The sequence below is a fragment of the Bos indicus genome, chromosome 4 (assembly GCF_029378745.1).
Source record: "Bos indicus isolate NIAB-ARS_2022 breed Sahiwal x Tharparkar chromosome 4, NIAB-ARS_B.indTharparkar_mat_pri_1.0, whole genome shotgun sequence".
Lineage (NCBI taxonomy): Eukaryota > Metazoa > Chordata > Mammalia > Artiodactyla > Bovidae > Bos > Bos indicus.
The window spans coordinates 56,361,281-56,386,121 of NC_091763.1; the positions used below are offsets into that span (position 1 = coordinate 56,361,281).

General features: G+C 38.3%; 1 protein-coding gene across 2 annotated transcripts in view; it reads right to left on the reverse strand.

The window, feature by feature from the left end:
* ZNF277 (zinc finger protein 277) overlaps positions 1-24,841 on the reverse strand; it is a 134,992-nt gene that overhangs the window by 31,796 nt on the left and 78,355 nt on the right. For both annotated transcript variants that reach the window (XM_070787256.1, XM_070787257.1), the window contains exons 3-4: positions 20,994-21,082; positions 20,667-20,749 (exon numbers count right to left, since the gene is read on the reverse strand). In XM_070787256.1, the coding sequence (XP_070643357.1) occupies positions 20,667-20,749; positions 20,994-21,082 (172 nt within the window). The remainder of the gene's footprint in view (positions 1-20,666; positions 20,750-20,993; positions 21,083-24,841) is intronic.

Below are 24,841 nucleotides of genomic sequence, written 5' to 3' on the forward strand. Positions count from 1 at the left end.
GATCTCCTTGCAGTCCAAGAGACTCTCAAATCTGCTCCAACACCAGTTCAAAAGCATCAATTTTTAGCTTTCTTTATAGTCCAACTCTCACATCCATACATGACTATCAGAAAAATCATAGCTTTGACCAGATGGACCTTTGTTAGCAAAGTAATGTTTCTGCTTTTTAATATGCTGTCTAGGTTGGTCATAGCTTTTCTTCCAAGGAGTAAGCGTCTTTTAATTTCATGGTGGCAGTCAACATCTGCAGTGATTTTGGAGCCACCCCCCAAAAAAAGTCTGACACTGTTTCCACTGTTTCTCCATCTATTTGCCATGAAGCGATGAGACCAGATGCCATGATTTTAGTTTTCTGAATGTTGAGCTTTAAGCCAACTTTTTCACTCTCCTCTTTCACTTTCAAGAGGCTCTTTAGTTCTTTACTTTCTGCCATAAGGCTGGTGTCATCTGCATATCTGAGGTTATTGATATTTCTCCCGGCAATCTTGATTCCAGCTTGTGCTTCCTCCAGCCCAGCATTTCTCATGATGTACTCTGCATATAAATTAAGTAAGCAGGGTGACAATATACAGCCTTGACGTCCTCCTTTTCCTATTTGGAACCAGTCTGTTGTTCCATGTACAGTTCTAATTGTTGCTTCCTGACCTGCATACAGATTTCTCAGGAGGCAGGTTAGGTGGTCTGGTATTTCCATCTCTTTCAGAATTTTCCGTAGTTAATTGTGATCCACACAGTCAAAGGCTTTGGCTTAGTCAATAAAGCAGAAGTAGATGTTTTTCCTGGAACTCTCGTGCTTTTTTGATGATCCAATGGATGTTGGATCTCTGGTTCCAGCAATTTGATCTCCGGTTCCTCTGCCTTTTCTAAAACCGGCTTCAACATCTGGAAGTTCACGGTTCACGTGCTGTTGAAGCCTGGCTTGGAGAATTTTGAGCATTACTTTACTACTGTGTGAGATGAGTGCAATTGTGCAGTAGTTTGAGCATTCTTTGGCACTGCCCTTCTTTGGAACTGGAATGAAAACTGACCTTTTCCAGTCCTGTGGCCACCGGTGAGTTTTCCAAATTTGCTGGCATATTGAGTGCAGTAGTTTCATAGCATCATCTTTTAGGATTGGAATGGCTCAACTGGAATTCCATCACCTCCACTAGTTTTGTTCGTAGTGAGACTTCCTAAGGCCCACTTGACTTCATATTCCAGCATGTCTGGCTCTAGATGTGTGATCATACTGTCATGGTTATTTTGGTCTTGAAGATCTTTTTTGTATAGTTTTTCTGTGTGTTCTTGTCACCTCTTCTTAATATCTTCTGCTTCTGTTAGGTCCATAATATTTCTGTCCTTTATTTTGCCCATCTTTGAATGAAATGTTCCCTTGGTATCTCTAATTTTCTTGAAGAGATCGCTAGTCTTTCCCATTGTATTGTTTTCCTCTATTTCTTTGCATTGATCACTGATCTTTACAGTGATCACCAGGATGTTGGTGACATTAAATAAATAAGTCTTGTTTAGTCTTAAGAGACAAAGCACAGCAGGCCTCTGACCTTGCTTCTAAGCTGCCTGGACACTGCCCTGATGTGAGTGTAAGCCTTGCGGCACCATAGATAAGATATGGCACAAATCTTGGGACTGTTGAGCCCCTGGAGGGGGTTTGGCCAACCAAGCCCTAGGCTTACCACTCAAGTTTTACAGGATAGAGCAAATAGCATTATAATGAAACAAGAGCTGCAATTTGCTCACAGATTGATGATATTATCAGTTTGCATCCTGAGATTACAACCGGGAACCCCAAACTTTCTGAAGTCTCACCCACAGAGTGGATGCACTGCTTGGGACCCTTTCCCAACTGGGACTCCAGGTGTGCTGTAGCACAGGATTTCTGTGCTGCATCCACTTAAGTCTGGATGTTGGTCAACACCCAATTCGGTGATATATATACTCTGTTGTTTCTATTCCCTTTTTTCTTTTAATGTTAGTATATTGAAAGTAAGCTAGATAATTCTCTAATAAATATTGGTATTATTTATTTGTATATAATGAGTGACTTATTTTGTTAAGAAATCCTTTGAACCTACGATGAAAGTGAAAACTCTCAGCAAAACACAGGGAAGCCCTTTAATAAGTATATATCTAAAAAGCATAATTACATGTTTGTCACTAAGATAACTTTTTGAGAAAAACAGGAGATGCAAGTCAAGATATGGAAATGAACTAGAATGATAAATCCAACAATTACAGAATCTAAGTATACTGAAGTAGAATGTAATTGCTTTTGTTTTATTCTTTAAATATATTAAGAAATAAAATAATGGCAACATGCTTTCCCTCTTATCCACTCTAATAAAGCCTACTCTATGAATTGTCTGTCTGTACATTATAAAACAAATAGGAAATTATTATTTCTTAATATAGGAACACCAAATATATACTGATATACTTTTAATCAAATTTTGCTGCTGCTGCTGCTGCTAAGTCGCTTCAATCGTGTCTGACTCTGTGTGACCCCATAGATGGGAGCCCACCAGGCTCCCTCGTCCCTGGGATTCTCCAGGCAAGAACACTGGAGTGGGTTGCCATTTCCTTCTCCAATGCATGAAAGTGAAAAGTGAAAGTGAAGTCGCTCATTCATGTCCGACTCTTATTTTCCAGGCAAGAGTACTGGAGTGGGGTGCCATTGCCTTCTCTGTAATCAAATTTTTACTTATACATAAATCATGTGAAGATGAAAAAGAAATTATTTTAATTCCATAACTATTATGTCTATAATAGCTTTCCTCATCTTGTAATCAATTCAGCAAATTAAGGAGACAGTTATTTATTTGTTGAAATTGGCTCTGCTGACACCAAATAGTAAACCTGGAAGCTACTCAAGTCAGGTAACTCAGTCACTGTCTCTTTTATTTATTTTTTTAATTGTGAAAAATTTCATAAGCAGGAAAGTTGAAAGACTAGTACAATGCACATCTGTATACCAAATCAGTTCAGTTCAGTTGCTCAGTTGTGTCCGAGTCTTTGCAACCCCATGAACTGCAGCATGTCAGGCCCCTCTGTCCATCACCAGTATCTATACTCAATAACTGTTCACATTTTGCCACAGCTTCTCTCTCTCTCCTCCCCTCCCACACACCATATACACATATATATTTAGCACTAAACACCTCTTGCTTTGCTGAACCATTTGAAAGCAAGAAAGCTGCAGACTTCACAACACTTCACTCCTAAATGCTTCAGCATTCTTCTAGTGAAAATAAGGGCATTCTCCTATATACAAGCACAGTGCCACTATCATTGTATCTAAGAAAATCAGTAATTCCAAAGTGCCTAACACCTGGGTAATACTTAGATTTCTTCAATTGCCTCAAGTATGTCTCTTACTGTTCATCTCTTCCCCAGCTCCCACCAAGACCTTCCTAGGTTCACACATTTCACTTGTTTGTTAGGTGCTCTGCCTCCAAATCCCCCTCTCCCCACCCAGTTCCCCCACCCTATGAATCATAAACCACAAAATAACTAAACAGCCTGGTACTTCGACTCTGCTGTCTGGAAAAGGGAAGTTTTTCCCAACTCAATAATGGTCTTCTAAAGTATATGGACAATACTGTTGAATGGAAGGGCTCTGCTTCCAATGAGCTCTACTTACACAGACCTCTTGAATGGTTAGCAAAAATCTAGGTGAAAGACAGCCACGTCACCACTATGCCCCTCCACCCTTATTTCAATTGCTGCTAACTTGGTGTGATGAGATAAAACAATACAGAGCTTTAAGGATTCTATATTTCTTTCTTCTGTAGCATACATGTTGAGCACTGCTGATGAAGTACTAGTGAGGAAGAAACTGAGTGGAAGATACTTGTGACAAATAAGAACAACTTTTTTTCTTATTTTTCCCTTTTCTCCTGCCCTTCCTTCCTTTTTTCCTTTCTTCCTTTGGTAAGATTGGTATTGGTTAGGATTAATGATAGCTATGTTTGAAGTCATTTACAAACAAAAATATAATTTTTGGAGACAATCCATAGAAAGCATCACAAAGATGCTTTCTATGACATCTTTGATGGCACATCCAAGCCACCATTTTTGTGCTTTTATTTTTTCTAAAAAAGTCCCATACTAGGTAGATATACTAGATTTTATTCATGGATTTATAGAATAGAGGGATGAAGAGAATGTCACAGATGTTATCTGTTTGAACTGCTCAAAGTGGCTGATGAAATCAGATAAAATTTTCATTACATAATAGGCTTGGATAAAAATCATAGTTGTAAGAATACAACATCAACTGATGTATTAAGCAAAGAGTCATAATAACAAGCTGTATGATTGTGTAATTGGTTTTAAATGTCAAGAATGGTAGCAAAGGGGTCAGCACATAGTGTTGCATCTTTATTCATAACCTGAATAAGAGGAAACATTAATGAAACGGCAGACATAGCAGATGGCATGCAACACAGTCATAGGGGACTGGCATGTAGGTAGAAAATGAAATTTGTGAGTTAGTTTGGAAATTATAAAAATCAGCCAATTTGGGAAAAAGCAATTTAGAAAATGTCCATTTAGGTTAAGTATTTGTATAAAGGAAAGAAAAAACTGATGCTTAAATGACAGATCCAATGGAAACAGCTTGTATTAACATAAGGAAGTAAAACTAAGGTTAATGTTATTCATACGATATCAAAAACATTTCATAGATACTGATATATTAGATTCGTAATAGTTTCCTGGCTGAATGGCTACACAAGTGACTATGAGAGAAAAGAGCACACTTCTAAAGTTCCCTCCCAACCAGCTCAGAGGCAGCAGCATGTCAGAACCTGCTAGCAATTCTCAGTCCAGGGGCCTAGCTGCGCTCCTCCCATACAGAACACCACAAATCTCCCTACCAAAGTTAGAACAGCGGTCCAAAGGCTCCACAGAAAGGCAGCAGAACTCCTTATTCCTCCTGCTTTCCATTTCTAGAACCATGGATTACCTCTGAGGGTGTCTGGGATTATTTAATTTACACCTCCATCTTGTTTTCTTAAGTATTTCAAGTGGTTATAAAGCAACATAGCAGAAAATTAGTAAAGGAAGAAAGAAAAAATTAGGGTGGGATGGACACAAATCGAAGATAAAAAATAAAAAGAAGAAATATAAATGTATATCCACACATTCAAACCTCTAGGGGCTTCAAATTTGGCTATTGGCTTTCTTAGAAAAGGGCAACAGTTGGACAGGAGTTCATGTAACAAAGAATTTTGCTGGCTTTGTCCCCTGTTCCTAGGAGACAACCTATAAAGCCCTGGAATTCCTTGAATGTTTGGAGTGTCTTTGTTACTCCTGGTGGGCCTTTTGACGTCACCTGATAGTTTACGCTAATGAGATAGCTCCAGGATGGGGACTGCCATGTTCAAAGACCAACATGTTGTCAGTTGGCTAGGGTTTGAACCACAGGACATCAGCCTGACTTCAGGAAGGGGAGGGGAATGGGAGTTTGAGTTCAATCATGTGGTCAGTGAGTCAATCAATCAAACTTAATGGAGTTTCAGCAAAAACTCTAGACACCAAAGCTCAGGTAAGGTTTCCTGAGTGTGTATTGTTATAATATAATACTGTGTGCATTGCTATACACTGATGTATCAGAAGAGCAATACATCCCTGGGGACGATGAAAGCTTTGTGTTTGGGGTTCTCCCAGAGCTCATCCTATATATCTCTCTGGCTGGTTCTGATTTGGACTTATTTCTACAATAAAATCTGTAATCATAAATGTAGGCTTGTGAGTTATTATAGCAAACTAAAGGCAATGGCACCCCACTCCAGTATTCTTGCCTGGAAAATCCCATGGACGGAGGAGCCTGGTAGGCTGCAGTCCATGGGGTCGCTAAGAGTTGGACATGACTGAGCGACTTCACTTTCACTTTTCACTTTCATGCATTGGAGAAGGAAATGGCAACCCACTCCAGTGTTCTTGCCTGGAGAATCCCAGGGACGGGGGAGCCTGGTGGGCTGCCGTCTCTGGGGTCACACAGAGTCGGACACGACTGAAGCGACTTAGCAGAAGCAGCAGCAATGAACCTGAGGGGGCATAGTGGGAACCTCTTAAATTTGCAGTCAGCTGGTTAGAAGTGAAGGCAGCCTACGGAGCCCGAAATTGTGGCTGCTGTTTGAAGAGAGGATAGTCTTGTGAAGTCTGGCTTAACTCTGGGAAGTCAGAAGCCATTAATAAGTATATTATGTGATAGAATGGGCAATATACTTAGAATGTGTATGTGTGTTAGTCGCTCAGTCGTGTCTGACTCTTTGTGACCCCATGGACTGTAGCCCACCAGCCTTCTCTGTCCATGGAAATCCCCAGGGAAGAATACTGGAATGGATTGCCGTTCCCTTCTCCAGAAGAACTTCCCAACCCAGAGACTGAACCCTGGTCCCCTACATCACAGGCAGGTTCTTTTACCTTTTGAGCTACAGTGAAGTCCATATACTTAGAACAAATAGACCAAACAAGATAGACTGTGTCTCATATTGATTCTCCAAAGCCAGCTCTCATGCCAAAGCATATCCCAAAACTTAGTGAGAGCAATGCTGAGGGGCAGCAATGCAGAGGGGTACAATAGATAGCTGTTTCCTTCTGACTGGAGGTTGACAGTTTAAGACTTCCTAGAAAAACTGTGACCTTCCTCAAAAAAATTTTCCCTGAACATGGCTTTTATAAATATTGGTTGATAATATTCTCAACTTTGTCCTTCCAATCAAGTAGCTTGACTGTTGTTTTTCTAAGCTCTGACTTGGATGCGCAGCCACTGGCCTTAGAAGGCAACTGGGAGACATCTGAGTTGACTCTGTCTTATAAAAGCTGCAGAGTCCTAAACATGAACAGGAGTTGACATGGGAAGTCATTTAATTCTTTGTCAAAAATGACTCAAGGAGACAGCCACACACTAGATAAGAGAGTCCCCTAAAAAATCATTTTTATTCCTCATCTCAGCCCCCAACACCAACTACTAGCCTCCAAAGTTGTACCTCATTTATCATGGTCACAATTTTTAACACAGATTAAAGTTTAAAGAAGGTGTCACCAGTTGCCCAGCCCTGATTTTGGTGGGGGGGTAAGTTGGGGGCTTGTCAGGAATGTACCCAAAGAACACCTGCCAAGGAGTGACATAATTTGTTGGCACATCCTCCAATGACAAACTTCCAGCAAAATGTATACCAAGGTACATTAAACATAGTAATTTACTAATATAATATTCACTGATAACTATGTCAAAAGGCCAAGATTAGATATTAAACAATAATAGGTTTTGGAATTTCTTCATGACAACTAGTTAGTAAGGCCAATTGTCTCTTTTAGTAGACAAATACATATGTGTGCATATCTTTCCGAATTCTATGAAAAGAGGAGAAGCATCTACTTTAACCACAAGTGGCATTTAATCACTTAGAATTGATACTTTTGCACTGTGGTGTTGCAGAAGACTGTGGAGAGTCCCTTGCTGCAAGAAGATCAAACCAGTCAATCCTAAAGGAAATCAGTCCTGAACATTCATTGGAAGGACTGATGCTGAAGCTGAAACTCCAATACTTTGACCACCTGATGCAAAGAACCGACTCACTGGAAAAGACCATGATGCTGAAAAAGATTGAAGGCGGGAGGAGAAGGGGATGATAGAGGATGAGATGGTTGGATGGCACCACCGATGTGATGGACATGAGTTTGAGTAGGTTCTGGGAGTTAGTGATGGACAGGGAAGGCTGGTGTACTGCAGTCCATGGGGTCGCAAAGAGTCGACACGACTGAGCAACTGAAGTGAATTGAACTGAATCACTTAGATATTAATTAAAATAAAGCAGCAGCTGCTGTTGCTGCTAAGTCACTTCAGTCATGTCCGACTCTGTGCGACCCCATAGACGGCAGCCCACCAGGCTTCCCCGTCCCTGGGATGCTCCAGGCAAGAATACTGCAGAGGGAGGAAGAATTTCACTCTGCTTAGGGTGAAGAAAGCCACAAGAGAACATTCTTACAATGAAAGAAAGTTGGATTAAAAAAAAAAAAAAAAAAAAGACAAACCCCAAACAAAAACCCTGCACAACTTATTTTGACTCCAAGAAAGCTGAAGTCAAAAGGCAACCAGACAAACTGAATTCCAAAAGGTGACAAACTCTCTGACGAGAGGCAGGGATACAGGAACTATTTCACCTTTGGCAGAGCAAGAGATGAAAAGGGCAAGAAAGAAGAAAAGAGCTGAAATTTTAAAGAGCCCTGGGAGTCCTGGACATAAGGGGATCCAGCTCTTTTCCACAGGCTTCCATCAAGATCTCGGGAAAAACACTGGCAGTAGGGCAAAGACACATGAACAATGGCCCTTCCGTGGTGTGACAGTCACTCAGTCATGTTTGACTCTTTGTGCCCCCATGGATTATAGCCTGCCAGGCTCCTCTCTCCATGGAATTCTCCAGGCAAGAATACTGGAGTGGCTTGCCATTTCCTTCTCCAGGGGATCTTCCCAACCCAGGGATCAAACATGTGTCTTCTGCATTGCAGGCAGATTCTTTACCATCTGAATCACCAGGGAAGCCTACTAGTAACAGACATTTCTAAGTATAAAGACAAGTCAACTTAAAAAGTATCTGCAGATAACATGCTTGATTTTACCTTATAATCTGCAGACAATATATTAGAATATTTAATGAATCCATACACCTTTTTCAAAGGAATACCTGAAACAGAAGTAGCGATAAAGTTCTAAATGACAATCATCAATCAGATGAAATAATTTAGATGAAGCTTGTCTCTCTTGAAGAGATGAGGACTGGGCAAGTAGTCAGGAAGAAAATACAATGTGCTTTTAACTTTGTATGAAAAATAATGTTTAGTTCCCTGTTGCTTAACAGTTCTGTTTTTGTCACATACATGCTCTATTCAAATTACTGTCTGAATACTTTATTAAAACTCCGCTTCTGGCCTTTGTTTTCAAATCTGCTTGCTTCCTGGGACCTTGCTAGTTTCAGTCAGTTCTTTAGCTGCTGGCTGGGGGAGGGACCGCTGTACCACACTGATACAAAGCAGAGGTCTGCACTGCTGATGGATAGGGGCAGGGATACTAAGAAGTAAAACTAGAGTATTACTGAGTTCTTTCTGAGTGTACCAGAGTGTTTTGTGGTATAAGAGCTGGATATAAAGTCAGACCTGGAAGATCCTAACTTGGAAGTTTTTAAGCAAGTCTGACAGTGCATTTTTCTTAGAACGTTCAAGAAAGTTATAGGCATGTATTTTGGTATAAAAGGATTTAAATATAAAATAAAAAAAAAACTTACAATGCTTAAAATTTACAGAGATGAAGGTATGTCTTTTTAAACTTGGGGCAGGTGTAGCCAGAAGCTGATGGAACAGCAGGGAAAGAAGGCAGATGGAGGAGATCCGCAGCACCAGCCTCAGCCCATTGTGCACACCTGGCTAAATCCAGGGCCCAGTAAAGGTCCACAGTATATTCACTTTTTGCTTACATGCTGGGATTATGAAAGATCCTCACAAGAAAAATGGATAAAACATTTGGATAAAATGTTTATCCATAAAAATGGATAAAACATGAGTGTTTGGGAATCTTTGAGGAGGAGATACCTTGAAGAAGAATAAATCCTGGAACAGTTTAGAATTTGTTTATGCTTTCAGCTACTGATTAAAGTTCAGGGTAAAAAACGAAGCAGTAGATGGTCAACAAAATGGAGGCTTAAAAGAAAACTAATAAAAATTCTTTTTAGGCAGATGCAGATAAAGGTCTGTACTGTTAATACAAATGAGTCACTAGCTTTCTTCTGAAGTAACTTGTTTTCAATACCAAAACCCAGACGGCATACCAAATGACAAAGCCCCTGATACACATATGGAACCCTGAGAAGCCTTTGCTCTTAAAGAGTGGGAACATTTGCTACTTCCAAGCACCGCACTGGGGATTCTGGATTGGCACTCCTTTGGGGAACAGACATCAAGGTATGAAGAATGGTATGTCAGCCATTGCTGGTAATAAAGAAAGCAATCAAAGAAGTCTGCTGCCTACTTCTTATTCTTCATCCCCCGTACCAACCAGAGCAAATGATTTGAAAATAACATGGATAGATCTATTTTTTGGTGAAAACAGGTGACATGGACACTTCAACTGGCTAAAACACACGCCATTTATTCAGCCAAGATTTCTTAAAAGTTAACTAAACATTTGGTTTTACACTGGGCATTGCAACCTATGACTTCTTCTTGTTCATAATTTCAAATTCAGAATAGGTTTAAATTTTTCCTACCCACTGAAAAAAGACTTCAGTAAATTAACCAGTCAACATAAGTTTTTAGTATCCACACTGTAACTGGTAGCTAAATCAATGCTCCACAGAAGGCAATTTTTCTTAAATCACTCCAGTCACCCATTTGAATTACTCTAAATATCTTTATGTTCCAGAAGCATTCCAAAGGCATTCATTAACCTATAGATCCATTTTAAAAGCTTATCTCGGATACAACCATCTCCAAAATCTCTTCCTTTCCCTTCAGAAAAGCCATGAGATTTTAGAGAAGAGCAATCCAAGTAGAATAAATAGTAAGTGGTGCTGGCTGGAGCTTCCTGTATCTGAGGAACAGAGACATGGCCAGTGAGATGGGCCACAGTGAGCAAAGAGAGTGGGCGAGGGAAACAGGTACCACCCTTTGAGATCTTGGTAAGGAGGCTGGATTTTTATTTTAAATAAATTTGAAAGTATCAGCAAGTTTTAATACTAGAGTTGTGAACTGGACACGTGAGTACTCAAAGAGTTATAGTAAAAGCATATTTTTTTTCTATCATACCCTTTATTTTATCTAACTCTCAAAATGAGAAAATTGAAGTATAAAAAGCTCAGTAACATTAATAATATAAGGATTAGGGGACAAGTACGTAACAAAGTAAAATGGAAACATGGACAAAATTTTATATATGATATTGATGTCCTGTTTCAACCACTTGCAGGACAGAATCTGCCTGTAACTTAAATATTTTAGAAACTCTCTGACTTGGGGTAAAGTAAAAAGCTACTTTTTACCAAAGAATTGCTCTCTTAAGTGTCAAAAATTGCTAGATAACCCTGGGAAAGACTAACCTGCCTGCCAGAATCTGATAATATAAGCATTAGAATTTATGTTAGCAATGTAACTCATGCAATATACTTAAAAACACATCTCTGCAGGTAAAGGCAGGAATAACTGCATTAAAACAAGGATTATCAAAGATACAATACAGTTCCTTAAATGTAAAAATCCAGTGTTCTCTGCATTTTGAGATGGTGAAAAGTTAAGTTTATGGCAACATCAAGATGTCTGAAATGATTAAGAAAATGCACGTCAATGACTAAATGAAGACAGTAAAACAAAAAAGCCAGGGAGAAATTTCTTAACTGGATGATGATACACACTCCTCCAAATCCATGAGATCTGATCTGACTAATATCTCACCTTTTTGAAAGATATCAGTACCTCCCACCCTTTTTGAAACTGCAAAGATGAAGGCAATAACCATCTGTTTGGTACACAGGACACACTGTCAGTATTTTTCTCCTACTTTGAATCTCCATGAGGTGGCTTTTGAAGAGTAGGGAAGAGACAGGATAGTGAGAACATCTTTAAAACACTAACTAGAAGAGAAAAAAAATTATACAGCTTTAACCATTTACATGGAACAGATCATCACAATGAAAAAAAAGAGAAGTTGAACTACAGAACAAAAAATTGCAAGAGTTAAACACATGAGACATAGAAAAGCCCAATTTTTTTTTCTTAATTAATTAAATCGCTTAAAAATTCAAGACTTTATTTCTTATTGTATATACTACTTGGATTAACTACATTTCTTAATGAAAATTTTGTTTAAAAGATTTTTAATTAATTTGTTACAATATTGTTTCTGTTTTCTGTTTTGGATTTTTGGCCATGAGGTATATGGGATCTTAGCTGCCTAACTAGGGAATGAACCCAGACCCTCTGCATTGGAAGGTGAAGTCATAGCCACTGGACTGCCAGGGAAGTTTCTTAATTTCTATTTGCATTAAAGATATAAGGGACTCTACCCTACCTAGGCAAGAAAAGACAGACTTTAAAAAATTGAAAGGTGCTATGGGAAACTGTGAAATATGTACTTGCCTTTACACTAAAGAAGAGAGAGGCTATCAGCATGAATCAGTATAGTATTATCTACCTAAGAAAGTATTTTACTGGCTAAACTCAGGGTCAGGTATACCCTAAGATAGAAGAAATTTAAAAAACACATTATCTTCGAGTTTTAAAAGAAAATATAAGCAGCTTTTTGCTCGTGCTAAGTCACTTCAGTCATGTCTGACTCTTCGACCTTGTGGACTGTAGCCCGCCAGGCTCCTCTGTCCATGGGATTCTCCAGGTAAGAATACAAGAGTGGGTTGCCATGCCTTCCTCCAGGGATCTTCCTGACCCAGGGACTGAACTTGAGTCTCCTGCATTGCAGGCACACTCTTTAATGCTGGGCCACTGGGGAAGGCCATAAGTAGCTAGAAATTAGAATTTCTATTTACCACTGACCTAAGATAACAAGAAATTAGATGAAAAAAAATCTTAGCAATGGAAACAGAATACTACTATTTATTTCCCTGTTCATCCATTTTTATTAATTCTAAAAACTGTCTATTTTTAAAATGTTACATTTGCTTATAGAAGGAAGTTCCAATTTGATAAAGGATCCTGGTAAAGAATGGTGCTTGGGGTTGGAAAACAGGAGCTTGAGCTCTTTCATTCCTACTTAATACAGAACAGAACTGAGGCCTTGAGCACATCTCCTCGTATCTTCAAACTTGTTTTTCCATCTAAACAGAGATTATGGTATTACCTTAGTGATCTCATAGAGCCAATGTATGTACAAATTGCCATGTAAATTTTAAGTTCTTATTGAAATTCAAAGTGGTAAACTTTAGGATTCAGTTTAGTATTGTTTCAGACTGTGCTTATATTTGTTTCCTAAATGAAAACATTAACTAAAATGAAGGTTAATATCACTCAAAGGGCACTCAAGCTAACTTCATCTCTGTTGCATTGTTAATAATAATGTTATAATCAATGGGAAACATCTTATATTTGGGAAAGTTACTCTAGATGCAATTATAAAATTTATGCTACAAAGCTAGGAATTATGCAAGAAAGGTATAAATATATTTTACTTTAAAGTCACTGATATAATTTGATCCTTTATTAAAAATCTCTGAAAGCTATAATGAAAAGTGGCACAAGGGAGAAAAATTTTAGTGGGGATATATAATTTCATTTTGCTGTTTTACTGTGGGGTGGGGGAGGTGGGATATATGAAGTAGCATTAAAAATAACCACAACAAAAAAACCGTTTCTCTCCAGAGGAACAAATTGTTATATAGATTAAATTTTTCATAAAATATTTATAGTTGTCATGAATGACCTCTCAGGCTGACATTTATAATAGCGACAAAAAAAAAAAAAAAAAAATCCACTTTGATGCAGCTAAATGCATGTTTCCCCTCATCCCAATTTAATTAAAAGTTATATCTTGCCCTGAGAACTTATGAGTGTCATTTATCTTCTACTGTGGGCAAATGTAAAAATACTAGTATTATTTTTTTTTATGCTTAAGTGAAAAGTGTATGCCATGATTAAGTATGTCTGCCTCAGCTATTTTATCTCTCTTCCTTTAATCTAGGAGATCTGAATATATGGCACTATAGAAATACCACACCAATACTTCAGGATCAAACTTAAGTTAATACTTTATGAACAAGGCTCAGAGAAAATACAAAACTGAACCTGACAGTCTCAACCATTAAAGAGGCATCTAATCCAGTAGGGAAGAAAGGTTTTTAAATAACTATAATTGAAAAGCCAAGTAAAATACTGTTATTAATAGAGTTTAGAAAAGGATATTAATTCTGACTGGCAGCATCAGGAAGTTTTTGTGGAAAGTGTGGTATTTGAGCAATGTCTTGAGGGGTATGTTATTTACACAGGTGGGGCTGGCATTCCTGATTGATGAAGCATATTCCTGAAAGCACCTAACATACAAGTAACTGTGAGATACGAGTGTTTTCACTAGAGTGCAGTCTCTAAAAGAGTAGGGGCTGTGGCTTATCTCACCCACTGCTGTATCAACAGCATTTGGAACAGGGTCTGGTGCAAGATAAATATTAAATAAATGAATGAATAAACTGGACCCTGGGTAAATGAAACAAACAAAAAAAAAAATTGGAGAAAGATACTGGAAATGTAGTTTGAGCCCAGAAAAGCTTAAGAATATGTAGGTGAAAAAGACCACTGCAAGTTTTAGGAGGATAAAGTGATCTACTATGTGTTTTAATATTAAACTTTTAAAGGCAATGCCAATTGATTAGAGAGGTGATTCCATTTACAAGGTAACATAAAAGGTACCAGGAGCACAAAGAAAAGTATGGATACAGGACTCAGAGTTGGAACTGACAGGACTTGACAAATGACTGAGGTGTGCAAATGAGTTAAAGATAATTTCAGAAGTCTCCAAACTGAGTGACCAGGGAAATGGTGGTACCATTATGTAAGAAGAGGAAAACAAGCAAACTGCAAATTCTGGTTCAGAAAAAAACAAAGTCAGTTTTAGGCACATTAAAATTAAAGTGCCACTGATTCATATGGAAAAGTTCAACAAATTGGAAGTTAGAATTGGCATCTAGAGGTAAGCCAGCAAGAAAGCTGGAGATGAACTCAATCAATGGATATTGACTCTGACTGCCTATTTCTGTGGCAGCACCAAAATTTAAGCCATCAACACAGCAGTGGTATTTATAAGTGTGCATACAGGGACCTTGGAAAATGTACCCATTTAAAACAAAAGAGGGGAAAGGATTACTGGAAGAGATTAAGATAGAATGATGAGATCAAGGGAATATTTTTAAAGAAGGAAGCTAAAGGGAAGCAGGGGTACAAGCTATTCAAACCTTTAAGAATCTTTCCTAGTTCTGTCATTTTCCCTTCAGAGTATACATGAAAAAGTTCAAATAAATGTAAAGTAGGAGTCAAGCTCTTAAAAAAAAAAACAAACAAACCTAGGAACACAGACAAATCTTATACATGTCACAAGGAACCAGTGAGGTCTAGAAGCAAATGGAAAAAGGTGGATCATTTAGACTCTATATACCTCTGTTACTTGTTCAGAAACAATTTTTTTTAAAAATGAAGTTTGTAAAAAATACTAACATGAACTTAGCAGTATAGTGAGTATTACTGAAGGATATTTAAATACAAGACATAATTCCTGCCTCAAAGAAATTACAAAGCCATTTTGAACTAAGAGCAAATCATACAAAGGTATTTACACTAAATCCTTTCTTTAGAGTTCCAAATGAGAGAGCACAGATGAATGATACCAATGCAAGTCATCACTAATGCAAATCAGGAGGGCAAATGCCGCTCTGGTTTGAGGGTCCTCTCTCACAGATTTGAGACCCTACTGACACTGAGTTGAGATCATTCAAATATAGAATGGACTATATACCCATTACCATAAAGCAAGTTAATGGGTTTAAACTACATTTAAGTGCCTTTCAGGTATAGTATACCAATGCACACTATTTAAAGTGGTTAAAAAAGTGCTTGTCTTTTAACATCCTTACCATCATTTACTGTTACTCTTCTCAAATCTTGTTAACTTGATAGAAGTAAAAAGGTGTATTATTGCTTTGGTTGAAAGTTTTCATTTGATCATTTGGGTTTCTTTCTGCAAATGTCTGTTACTGATTTGTAGAGCTTGTTATACCTAAAAGACATCCTGTTGTCACTGCCAATTTCCAAAGTGACAGACTTTATTTTCTTGGACTCCAAAATCACTGCAGACAGTAACTGCAGCCATAGAATTAAAAGACACTTGCTCCTTGGAAGAAAAGTTATGACAAACCTAGAAAGAGTATTAAAAAGCAGAGACATCACTTTGCCAACAAAGGTCTATATAGTCAAGCTTTGGTTTTTCCAGTAGTCATGTATGGATGTGAGAGCTAGACCACAGAAAAGGTTGAACGCCAAAGAACTGATGCTTTCAAACTGTGGTGCTAGAGAGTACTCTTGAGAATCCCTTGGTCAGCAAGGGGATCAAACCAGTCAATCCTAAAGGAAATCAACACTGAATATTTATTGGAAGGATTGATGCTGAAACTGAAGTTCCAATACTTTGGCCACCTGATGCAAAGAGTCAACTCACTGAAAAGACCCTGATGCTGGGAAAGACTGACAGTAGAAGGAAAAAGGGCCAACAGTATGAGATGGTTGGATGGCATCACTGACTCAGTGGACATGAGTCTGAGTAAACTCCAGGAGACAGTGAAGGACAGGGAAGCCCGGTGTGTTGCGGTCCACGGGGTTGCAAAGAGTCAGACATGATGGAGCGACTGAACAACAACAGTATAGATCCACATGCATTTTCCTTCTTTTTCTACAACTCTTCAAATACCCAAATCAATCTCACTGTTAAGACACAATATTATTGTATTTTTTTTTTTGGTCACACTGACGCTGTGAGGCATGTGGGGCCTTAGCTCCCCCACCAGGGATCAAACCCGTGCCCCCTGCATTGGGAGCATGAAGTCTTAACCACTGGAGCTCCAGGGAAGTTCCAGTATTATTGTTATTTGTACTATAGGCAACATTTACGAGTGCTTTCTACCTAACAGGTACTGTGGTAAATATATTACATGCATTATCTCACTTAATCTTCACAAGCCCTATGTTCTGTCATTATCTCCATTCCTGAGATATTTGCCTTTATTTCTCTAGATTCTACACTCTCTAATGACATGAATTACACCTTGTATAAACATCTAGTTAAGTTGGAATTCAGTGAATATGCAAGTATGTATGAACTGACTTCATAATTTTTTTCCTTTTAAGCTGCCATAATGTTCACTTTCATCAAATTTACTACTTTGTCAGAGTATAAAGTTGCTAAAAAGAAGGGATATTGTGATTTGTCATCAGATCAGATCAGATCAGTCGCTCAGTCGTGTCTGACTCTTTGCGGCCCCATGAATCGCAGCACAACAGGCCTCCCTGTCCATCACCAACTCCCAGAATTTACTAAGACTCAAGTCCATCGAGTCAGTGATGCCATCCAGCTATTTCATCCTCTGTCGTCCCCTTCTCCTCCTGCCCCCAGTGTATTTGGCTTTAGTCCCCATTTCTGGTACTTAGCTCCTAAAATGCTGAGAGCCATAGAGTTTCTTGTTATGTTAATGAACTGACTTTTGGAGAACACATAGGCAATTTAAGGATGAAGGTCTACCATGTGATTTTGAAGGTTGAAACTTCATTGCCCTCAATGGCCAATGATTGATTAAATACGCCTAGTATTTAATGAGGTTTTTATAAAAACCCAAGCACTACCTGGGAAGTCTACCATAAAGGCCCAAAAGGACATGGTTCAGAGAGCCTCCAGGCTAATGAATCAGAACATGTCTACATGCTGCCTTGCACGTGTGCACGCTCAGTCGCTCAGTCATGTCCAGCATTTTGCCACCACAAGGACTCTAGCCCATTAGGCTCCTGTGTCCATGAGATTTTCCTGGCAAGAATGCAGGCATGAGTTGCCATTTTCTCCAGGGGATCTTCCTGACCCAGGGATTGAACCTACATCTCCTGAACTGCAGGCAGATTCTTCACCACTGAGCCACCTCAACATGCTGCCTTGGTGGGCCTCAGATTTCATGGGGACAGAGCTTCTTTGGTATCTCACCCTAAGTATCTTTTCATCTGGATGTCAGTCCACATTCATTAGCATGCTTTGTATCATTACCAGTAATCTAGTGAGTAAACTAGCTTCCTGAGTTCTGTGAACCAAAACCAAGGAAGGTGGGTGGTCGTGAGAGCCATTTTATAGAGGTTTGTAGCCAGTTGGTCAGAAGTACAGGGAACAACCTTGATTTGTGAATGGTATATGAAGTAGATATATAAAGAATGTTCAAACCACCGTACAATTACAGTCATTTCACATGCCAGCAAAGTAATGCTCAAAATTCTCCAAGCTAGGCTTCAACAGTATGTGAACCAAGAACTCCCAGATGTTCAAGCTGGATTGAGAAAAGGCAGAGAGAGGAACCAGAGATCAAATTTCCAGCATCTGTTGTATCATAGAAAAAGCAAGAGAATTCCAGAAAAACAACTACTTCTGCTTCACTGACTATGCTAAAGCCTTTGACTGTATGGATCACAACAAACTGTGGAAAATTCTTCAAGAGATGGGAATACCAGACCACCTGACCTGCCTCCTGAGAAACCTGTATGCAGGTCAAGGAGCAACAGTTAGAACCAAACATGGAACAACAGACTGGTCCCAAATAGGAAAAGGAGTACGTCAAGGCCGTATATTGTCACCTTGCTTATTTAACTTAAATGCAGAGTACATCATGAGAAATGTTGGGCTGGATGAAACACAAGCTGGAATCAAGACTGCCAGGAGAAATATCAGAAAACCTCAGCTATGCAGATGACATAACCCTTATGGCAGAAAGCAAAGAAGAACTAAAGAGCCTGTTGATGAAAGTGAAAGAGGAGAGTGAAAAAGCTGGCTTAAAACTCAACATTCAAAAAATGAAGATCATGGCATCTGGTCCCATCACTTCACAGCAAATAGATGGGGAAACAATGGAAACAGTGACAGATTTTATTTTCTTGGACTCCAAAATCACTGCAGATAGTGACTGCAGCCATGAAATTAAAAGACACTTGCTTCCTGGAAGAAAAGCTATGACAAACCTAGAGAACATATTAACAAGCAGAGACATTCCTTTGCCAACAAAGATCCATCTAATCAAGGCTACGGTTTTTCCAGCAGTCATGTATGGATATGAGAGTTGGACCATAAAGAAAGCTGAGCACTGAAGAACTGATACTTTTAAACTGTGGTGTTGGAGAAGACTATAGAGTCCTTTGGACAGCAAGGAGATCAAACCAGTCAATCCTGAAGGAAATCAACCCTAAATATTCATTGGAAGGACTGATGCTGCAGCTGAAGCTCCAATACTTTGGTCACCTGATGTGAAGAGCTGATTCTTTGGAAAAGACCCTGATGCTGGGAAAGACAGAAGGCAGAAGGAGAAGAGGGCACCAGAGGAGATGGTTGGATGGCATCACTGATTCAATGGATATGAGTTTGAGCAAGATGGTGAAGGACAGGGAAGCCTGGTATGCTGCGGCCCACGGGGTCGCAAGGCGTCAACTGAGGGACTGAACGACATATGAAGTGGGTGTCAGTCTTTCAGGTCTGAGCCCTTAACCTGTGGCATCTGATGCTATCTTTGGATAGACAATGTCAGGATTGAGTTGTATTGTATCAACAGAATATCCAGCTGATGTCAGAGAATTGCTTGGTGGTGTGAGGAAAGAGCCCATATGCTGAAGCTGGTGTCAGAGTCTTAAAAGGTTATCTCAGTTTTATAGATGCACAGATTTCTGGAAACTTGAATCTATCTACAGGCATACTGTAGTAACTCAGTACTGTGTACTGAGTAACAGTAAGTGCCGAAGTAGTAGTTTAAGTTCTTATAAAAAAACCTATACATGTACTAAGATTATGACAGCTGATTATTCTTAAGACCACTGTAAGAGTGAAAAAATTCATGGAAATAAAAAATTGTGAATAAGTACTACCAAACAAAATTCATAAAATGATAGCAAATTTATCCTGATTCTGCAGATTTCTTATATATTACAATACAGAAAGAACAGAAGTCCTCTTTCTTCATTGGGTTTGTTGCTACAGGAAAAGCATAATTTTTCTTATATATAAATCAATATCCAACAATAACATCTCTGCTTATGGGAGAAATAAACAGCTGGGATGTTTACAAAATATAATGTGCTTCAGGGGACTTTCTCAAATCATATGACTTTAGTAGACAGAAATTATTTTCCTCTTAGATCTCTTGAGGATTTAGCAGAAATACTGAAATCATAACTTTCTCTTACAACATATCTAGCCAAGTCCAAAGATACAGGGAACACTTCAGTAAATACTAAAAAAAGAAAAAAGAGCCAGTCATTTTCAAGTAATAGTTGAGATTTACTAACAAATAATGGAAAATTGGATACTTTTAAATAAAATTAGTAACTTCAAAAAATTAATCAATTTCTATTTAACTTCTGAAAATGAAAATTTTCACAATTGTATATGCTGTTATCTTTTGAAAAGATACTGAGATTTTCAAATTAGTGTACTTATTGTTAAGGCTGAAAATGAGAAAGGGTATTACCATCAAACTATATGCTTAATTCATAAAGAGGAATAAAAGAAGTGCTCTTGCATAGCACATTCCAGTGGGAGAGAAAAAGTTAATCAATTCAACTCAATTTTAGCTGAGGGCATTTTTCCATGACTGCTGAACCCTAGCATGTGTCAGGCAACTAAAATTACACTAAAATGTGTAAGCTCTGTTGTTATTTTAGAGATAATCCAGGAAGCAAAACAAAGCCAAAAATTCTCTCTGCATTTTTAACATGAAATGCTTTAATCTTCAATCAAGTGTATACTTTTTCTGTTTTAAGATCTTTATGCATTATCTCCTTTTTTGTGTATGTTTGAAAGTTTCCAAAATAAAAACAAAAAGAACAATAACAAAAATGATTCTGTATTTCCAACATACTGTTCATTGTTTAAAATAATTCTTACTACTTACCAGTCTCTGCTTTTGAAGTTCTTCTCTAAGAATTCTATCTTCTGGTAAAACATCACATAACAAAAAATAATTGTCTTGTTCTTCTGTTGAGATATGAGAAAAATAAATGAGAAATGTTATTTTTTACTTAAAAAAATTTTTTATTTCTTAAAAAAAAAAAATCTCTTCTGGTATATAGTTCTGTTTTAGCTTCATCGAAGTTATTAGAAAATATAAACAGAAAAATTTAATTTTAGCTACTATTTTAGAGAATTACAACTAAAGAAAGATTATTCATTTGAATTTTTGGATTGCAGGGGAAAGATGGTAGTCAAGATGTACACTTACCAGATGGAGCTGTACAATTGATTCTTATCACACTACAAAAATCTGTAATGGGCTGTTCAGTGAACCTTTTCCTCCAATATAAAATGTACCTTAGAACAATCATAAAGAAAGAACAGTGAGAAGAGGCAATGAACTACTTACTGGAGAAAGAGGATTTTATAAGAACATTTAATTATCTTAAAGCAACAAATCAAATGTTGACTGAAAACTGCTAGAAAATGTGCAAATAGAAAGGCAGAAGAGCACTGTAGAACCATGAAATATTTAATGAAATAACATTACCCTGTAAGGGCATGAAAAGGATTACATTTTACCATCCGCAAATTCAATAAACAGATATACGGGAAAACTAAAATGAATTACTTTTATGTAATAATGAAGTTTTTTTTTGAAAATCACATCTATGTTTATGTGAATTTAAAATGCAACAATGATTAAAAAGGCTTCATCACACATTTTCCAATAAATTGAAAGTTAGGTGTTTATCTTATACATCAAGAGATCATGATGACAATGCAACAAAAGGTCTGTCTAAATTCAATATCTATATAACAAGATAGAACAATTCCATATTGCCCATGCTGTATCTGAAAGGAGGGAAATTTAGCTTTTAGAAAAATAGCCAAGCTTACAATTCCTGTATCTAATGAGCTGAGTTAGAAGAAGGATACTGGCTAAATTTAAAAGCATTTGATGAAAGAGGGAGAAAGATAACAGGATTCAACAAACTGTTCATCTTTCCATTTACCTAAAAAGATTTACACTGACAATTGCAATCCCATTTATCGAATTATACAAAGAAGAGAATGTGATCTCCTTCATGGAGGAGAAAGGAGATGGAAAGGTTGACTATATAATTGACTATTTATCAGAATACATGGTCGATGGATAAAAAAAAGAACCTTACAACAAAGAGCCAAAATCTGTGAAAGAGATGGAACTTAGTGAAACAGATAAAGTACACAGAAAGAATACATTTAAATGGCCTGATACAGCACCAAGTGGTGTTCTGCATACAGTAGGTCCCCACTAAATGTTTTAAAGAGATAGAAGAGTATCTAAAGATTCCTCTAAGTTCTCTAAGTAGTCTCCAACCCCCAGTATTTCAGCTCTTTTTTATCCTTTCCTTAATTTCCCAAACCTACAGTCTCCTATAGAAAGGACATACATTATATATTAGAAAAAACATGTGCTGGGAGAGAGGTCTGAGAGAAAGAGAACCATGACATGAGCTTATATAAAATATAAATGGATGACAACACCATGAATAGAATATACAAGTAAAAGAAGTAAAAGAATAACGTGTAACAACGGAACCACATGCTTTAGTTCATTCTTCTCATGTATAACCATGCTGTCAACCTGGATGGGTAAGAAGGGGGAGAACCCTTTCCTTATAAAACAGTGCTAGACCTTATTTTAAGAGATCTGAAAATGATGTATCTTAGGCTCCAGCTCACCCTCAAACCATAAATAGTATAAATAATGAATTACGACACTATGGCTAGCTTACTGGCTTCCACATAGAAGTATCAGAGCAGAAAGCCTTTCAGATCCATCAAAGTACACAAAAAGAGGAAAAGCACCTATAAAAGGCAGACATGTTGTTTCCTTTGCCATTCTGGCCAGCTTCAGCAACCTTCCACTTCCCAGTTATCCTACACAGTTACTCTCATTCTCCTCCTTTCCATTTCCCACTAGTTGCTTTTTTTCCCTCTCCAGGGGAAAGAGAAATAAAAGGCAAGAGAAGACTTAAGAGAATAAAAAGAACATTCCCAGACACTTTTCTTACTCTTCCCTTAGTATATTTTCTATTGCAGAATGGTGACATGGATGAAGGACCACAAGAGAACGTCCATTAGAGATGTCAGGAACAGAAGATAGATCGTTCTTCCAAACTGAAATACACAGTCATCTATTTTCATGATTAATCAAATTCATACAGCAGGACCAGGTGCTGAGAAAACTGACTTAAAAAAATAGAAGAGTCATGTTTTATCTGGAGCTCCCTCATAGCTACCACTAGAATACATCAAGGAGAGGTTCATCACTCTTGATTACTATTCCACTGAAGTGGGTGATATCCTCTGGGGAAAACAGAATAGTCACCAGCCCATTAGTGTACAGTTTGTTAAAAGGCAATGATAACTGCATGAAGCAGATGACTAGATAAGAGCAAATACTAGTGATGAGACTGTCCCGTGAACTGTCATTGACCAATTCTGTAACAGAGTCAACACAGTAAGAGTCTCTTACCTGCACAAATCGTAAGCTAGAAGTAGTTTAGCTTTTCAGATTAAACCTATGGTCAAACCCTCACAGTTGATGTTTTATTAACTGATTACACCAGCCCCGCAGGCAGCAGTGAATAGAGAAGCAGGGCCTTTGCCTTTAGAGATATGAGTCTGAATTGAAAGGTTTTTTAAAACCTCTGAAACTTGGCTTACTCATTTGCAAAATGGATTGCTGATAATTAAATAGGATGATACATGTAAAGCAGCACCCACCATTCTGGGTGTTTAATAAATGGCAGCTATTATTGTAAGGAAAAATAACATATTTAGATAAAACTGGAGTAATAAAGAATTTGTTTATTCCAAAGAAATCCTGGCATCCAAAACAACAACAAAAACAATGATAAGGTTTCACCAAACATGTAATGAGCAAGTTACAACAGTTGTATTAGTAGGGTCAGAAGGCACACACAGGTGCCTGAGGCGGGGGAAGAGGAGAGTGATCAAAGGATGAGAACTATGAGCAGCTACTGTTACTGAGACCCTACCTGCCCAAGGTCACACAACCGTGACCTTTCCAATTGGGATCTGTTGTCTCCAAATCTTAAGTCTTCTACAACATCATGACTCTCTTGTCACTTGAGGGCCAATCTACATAACAACCTCAGAACAAGAAAGAAGCAGGAGAAAGCCTCTAGGATTATATTAATAGTTGTAATGGATAGTTGAAGAATTTCCTCAGAGACCATGGAGAGACTCAACTTCCTTAGAGCCCATGGAAAAAGTTTTTGACAGGGCAAAACCAAAGTACAGAAATGAAGTCTGAAGGGAGGGGGAAGGTCTTCCCTTTCTGAAAAGCGTACTACCTAAAAGCAGCTCTTGATCTGAACTGCTCCTAACCTCTTGTGTAGGTACTGAAAGCTGACACCAGCTGTTTGGGGCTGTGGAATTGGAACTGCTTGACTAGGCAAGAGAGACTCTGAAATGAAGTGAAAGTCACTCAGCTGTGTCTGACTCCTTTCGACCCCATGGACTGTAGCCCGCCAGGCTCTTCTTTCCAAGAGATTCTCCAGGCAAGAATACTGGAGTGAGCTGCCATTTCCTTCTCCAGGGGATCTTCTGAACCCAGGGACTGAACCCTGGTCTCCTGCACTGCAGGCAGATTCTTTACCCACTGAGCCACCAGGGAAGATCTCAAGAGAGACCCTACAGTGGCACTAATTCTTCTGAAGTCCTGATTCCAAAAGTCAATGGCTCTGAGTCTCCAAGGACTTACATGTTCACTCCTATTCTCCACAGTCTTTTAAGAGAAGGCTCACGTCACACATTTGTTTTGTATCACTGTTTACCTCAATGTGGTAGGCACAAGGGACATGATAACTAACAGCAGCTGACTTAAAATCATGGAGAGAGCCTGTCTGACAGAACCTCAGTTATGCTCCTCAAATTGTTAAGGCTTCCCATGGGGTGAAGGGAGAGAAAATGTTGTTATATGCTCACAGTCTAGAGGCCTTTCCATTCATTAAAAGTTATTTTATTGCTCCATGAACAAGTAGTTATGAATTCTGGAAAGGATGTTTTTTAGACACCATCTTTAGAAACATCTCTGAGGTT